This window comes from Falco rusticolus, chromosome 3 (assembly GCF_015220075.1).
Source record: "Falco rusticolus isolate bFalRus1 chromosome 3, bFalRus1.pri, whole genome shotgun sequence".
NCBI lineage: Eukaryota > Metazoa > Chordata > Aves > Falconiformes > Falconidae > Falco > Falco rusticolus.
This window is the reverse complement of record NC_051189.1, coordinates 13,739,955-13,743,592: the sequence shown is the minus strand read 5'-3', so window position 1 is coordinate 13,743,592 and position 3,638 is coordinate 13,739,955. Positions and strand designations below refer to the sequence as shown.

At 43.0% G+C, this 3,638-nt stretch overlaps 1 protein-coding gene across 1 annotated transcript; it reads left to right on the top strand.

Annotated features, from left to right (window-relative positions):
- The first annotated feature begins 470 nt into the window (after positions 1-470).
- On the top strand, positions 471-1,635 carry CCDC166 (coiled-coil domain containing 166). The gene has a single exon (XM_037381782.1). The coding sequence runs from the start codon at positions 488-490 to the stop codon at positions 1,439-1,441; it is 954 nt and encodes a 317-aa protein (XP_037237679.1). The 5' UTR covers positions 471-487; the 3' UTR covers positions 1,442-1,635.
- Positions 1,636-3,638: the final 2,003 nt, after the last annotated feature.

Here is a 3,638-nt window from a genome sequence, read left to right as displayed (position 1 = left end):
ATATTTTAGAATTTGCAAGTTTCAGGCATGGCTCTATTAGCACTTCAGTACATACTTGCTGCTGAAGTTTTATGGACAAGATCTACTGCCTATGGAAAGACAGTACACAATGTACCATAATGGCCATAATAACTCACTAGTAGAATTTGACTTTGTACTCCAAATTACAAAAGTAACACATTATACAATCAAAAAGAAATCTTAAAAATATATGTATTTTTAGATTAGCAGAACTACTTCTCAGTTAACTAGGAATGTAAAAATGGAAATACACATATGTGCATGTGTGCTTCAACTCAAGACATAGGCCAGACATTAAAAAATTTAGGTTGAACATTTTACCTGCCAGAATAACTAGCTGAAAACATAAGAGAGCATGACTGGGGAAAAAAGCAACGGTCATATATGTGGCATAAATGCTTGTTTAGAATTTGTAATTTTTCGTTCTGTTACAGTTTGCCAGAGTTTGATACCCCCAGTATGAAATATGGCATCCAAGACAAAGCAGATGAAACAGGACACCACGCTGGGAGACTTTTCCCGTGCTGGGAAAAGTAAGCAAGGAATAAGAACCAAGAATGGAGATATGACATCCAGTGACATGGAAATACTTGTCAAAGAGAGAAAACTCTACTTGCAGAAGGAACACAAGATTCTCACTGAACATATGAACACATACACAGGAAGACTGGACCACTTTCTGCAGGAAAATAAATTCCTAGAAAAGGAAGTCCAACGGAATCAGGAAGAGAACAAGGCTTACCTCTCTTACATAAGAAAACACAACCAGAAGTGCCAGAATCTGATAATAACACTAAATGACCAGAATCACACTGATTTGTCTCAAGTCCGGATGCAGAAGGAAAAACTAATCTCACAGTATACAGAAAAAGAGAAGGAGGTAAGGAGCTCTCTGATGAATATGGAGACAAAGTACTCTCTTATGATCAAGGAGATTGAAGACCTGCAGCCTGTCAAAGGTCCATCTGTTTTTCTGGAACAGCAGGAAAAGATTAAAGAGCTGGAGAAGGAACTGTTGGTCACAAAGATACAGCATTCAGAGGAAATGCACAAAATCAAGAGCAGATTTCTGCAGGCCAAGGCTGAATGTGAGACAGACTTTCATCAGAAGATCCAGGTTCTCACAAAGGCAGCAGAAGAAGCAGCAATACAATCTCTGATTCAGCATATCAAACAAGCAAAAGCAGAGAATCGGCATCTGCGCCAGGAATTGCTCAGACTCATCCGATACTCAAAAATCCTTAAAGAAACCGAAGTTCAACTGAGAGTGCAGCACCAGCAGCTTCTTTGGGAGAACCAGTACACTCAGCACATGGCACACATGTGCCACTTGTTACACCAGCATGAGGCACACAATGCAAATGCCAAAACCTACGGCTCTCACAGCCTGTTCAGATGCGTCCATCAACCTAAAAAATAAAAAAAACCACTACTCCACTCCTCACTCGTGCCAATGTGTCAGTAGACATAGCTGGACTGTCAGCTGTTGCCACTATAAGTTAGGTAACAGAGTATACAGAAGTAAATGTTCTGTGGGTGGAAATTCATATAGATCATGCTCAGCGTGCAATCCAGACAATAGATCTTAAAAGTAACCTCAGCTTTAACTTTCATGCCAACCGTATCAAGACATTTGAAACTGCAATCCCTTCATGTCCCAAAATAAACAATGAAATTTTCTCTTTGAGATCAGACTTTGATGTTTTATTAATCACTAATTTTCCATGGGAAAATTCTAGTATTTTTTATATTTATATAAATATATAAAGGCAATCTGTATGTTACTTTTCACTGCAAATGACATCTGATACCATAGTATGAACCAATGTAGGCCAGCTCTTACTTTCAGCAACAATCATTTTCCCAAATCTTCTACATGCCAAAGACTTTATTTTACCTTCTGCTAGTGTCCAAAGGGCAGAAAATAAATATCCAAGCAATTGAATCCTTTAAACAATATAAGCAGTTGAGGTATTTGGCCCTTGGTCATAACTATCAATAAAATATATTCACTGGATAGATTCATATTAATTTTTACTTCTGATTTTTTTCTTGCTTTATTGCTTCACTTGAGAAGCAAGAGGTAAAGAGTTATATTTCAAATAGATTGCAGCTATATTCACTTTCCAAGATGAACACTTAGGGATTTCAATTACCTCATTAACACCAGAGGTCACCCTCACTATAAGTTTTAACATTCACATAGGGATATTTTCTACAGCAGCAGACCTTAAGTGAGATTGGAGACACCTCAAAGGGCAATCAATCAGAGCAGGGCCACTCTCAGTGGCTTTTGAGTAGCTCCAAGAACTGAGACTCCATAGCCTCTCTGTGCAGCCTGTTCCAGTGTTTGACCACACTCACAGTAAAAAAAGTTTCTTCTTAATGTAAATGCAATTTAAATTCCATCACAAATTTCAATTTCAGAACAGTCTGGCTCTGCCCATCCCCCCACACACCCCCCAGCTCTGCCTGATATTTAAATACATCAGTAAGAACCCCTGAGCCTTCTTCAGGCTAAACACCGGGAGCCTCTTCCTGTACCCAAGCCTTAATCATCTTTGTGGCCCTTTGCTGGACACAATCCTCTATGTCTGTGTCTGTCTTATACTGGGGAGCCCAGAACCACACAAGATGCTCTAGGTATGGTCTCTCAGTGCTGAGTAAAAGGGAAGGATTGCCTCCCCAAATGAGCTGGCAAGGCTCTTCCTAGTGCAGCCCAGGATGCTCTTTGCCACCTTTGGTGTAAAAGCACATTTGCTGGCTCATGGTCAACCTGGTGTCCACCAAGATCTCCAGGTCCTTTCCTGCCAAGCTGTCTTCTAGCCAGATAGGTGCCAGCCTGTACTGTTGCATGAGACTCTTCCTCCCCAAGTGCAGGACTTGGCATTTTCCAGCGATGAAGTTCACAAGGTTCCTGCTGACCCACCTCTCTAGCTTGACAGGGTCCCTCTGATTAGTGGCATGGCCATCTGCTCTGTCAGCTGCTCCTCCCTGTTTTCTATCACCTGCAGACTTGCTGCGGCAGCACTCCAGCCCCCCATCCAGCAGATTAGTGAAGAAGCTACACAGCACTGGGGCACCTGTATTGACCTGACCACTAGGTACACCTAGTGTACCTGCTAGGGCACACCACTAGCAACTGACCTCCAGCTGGACGTAATGTCACTGATGACAAATCCTCGGTTCCAGCAGTTCAGCAAGTTTTCAGTCTGTGTAACTGTGGCTGAACTAGTCTACATTTAGCTTGTCAACAAAGGCTATTTAGGGAATCAGTTTCTGCCAGAGCATGCTGCTAGCAAGGAAAGATTTGCATTGCAGGTCTTGGAAATAACGGGGTTTAGATTAAAAAAAAATAAAAGTAGGAATTTGTTATTTATTTTTTTTTACAGTGCACTGGAAGGACACCAGGTGCTGAGAGCAATGCCCGACATCCCCCCCTGACACTAGTTTATCAGATGAAGCCACAGGGTTGCGCTGCGCTGGAGAAGCTTTGCGCTTTGCCTGCGCCACTGCCCGGCCGCCCCCTGAGGGAGCCGTCCGGCGGCGCTGCGGGGCTCCCCCGGCACCCACCGGCTCAGCCAGCCCAGGCCGAGCCCACGGCGGCACCTCCGGCC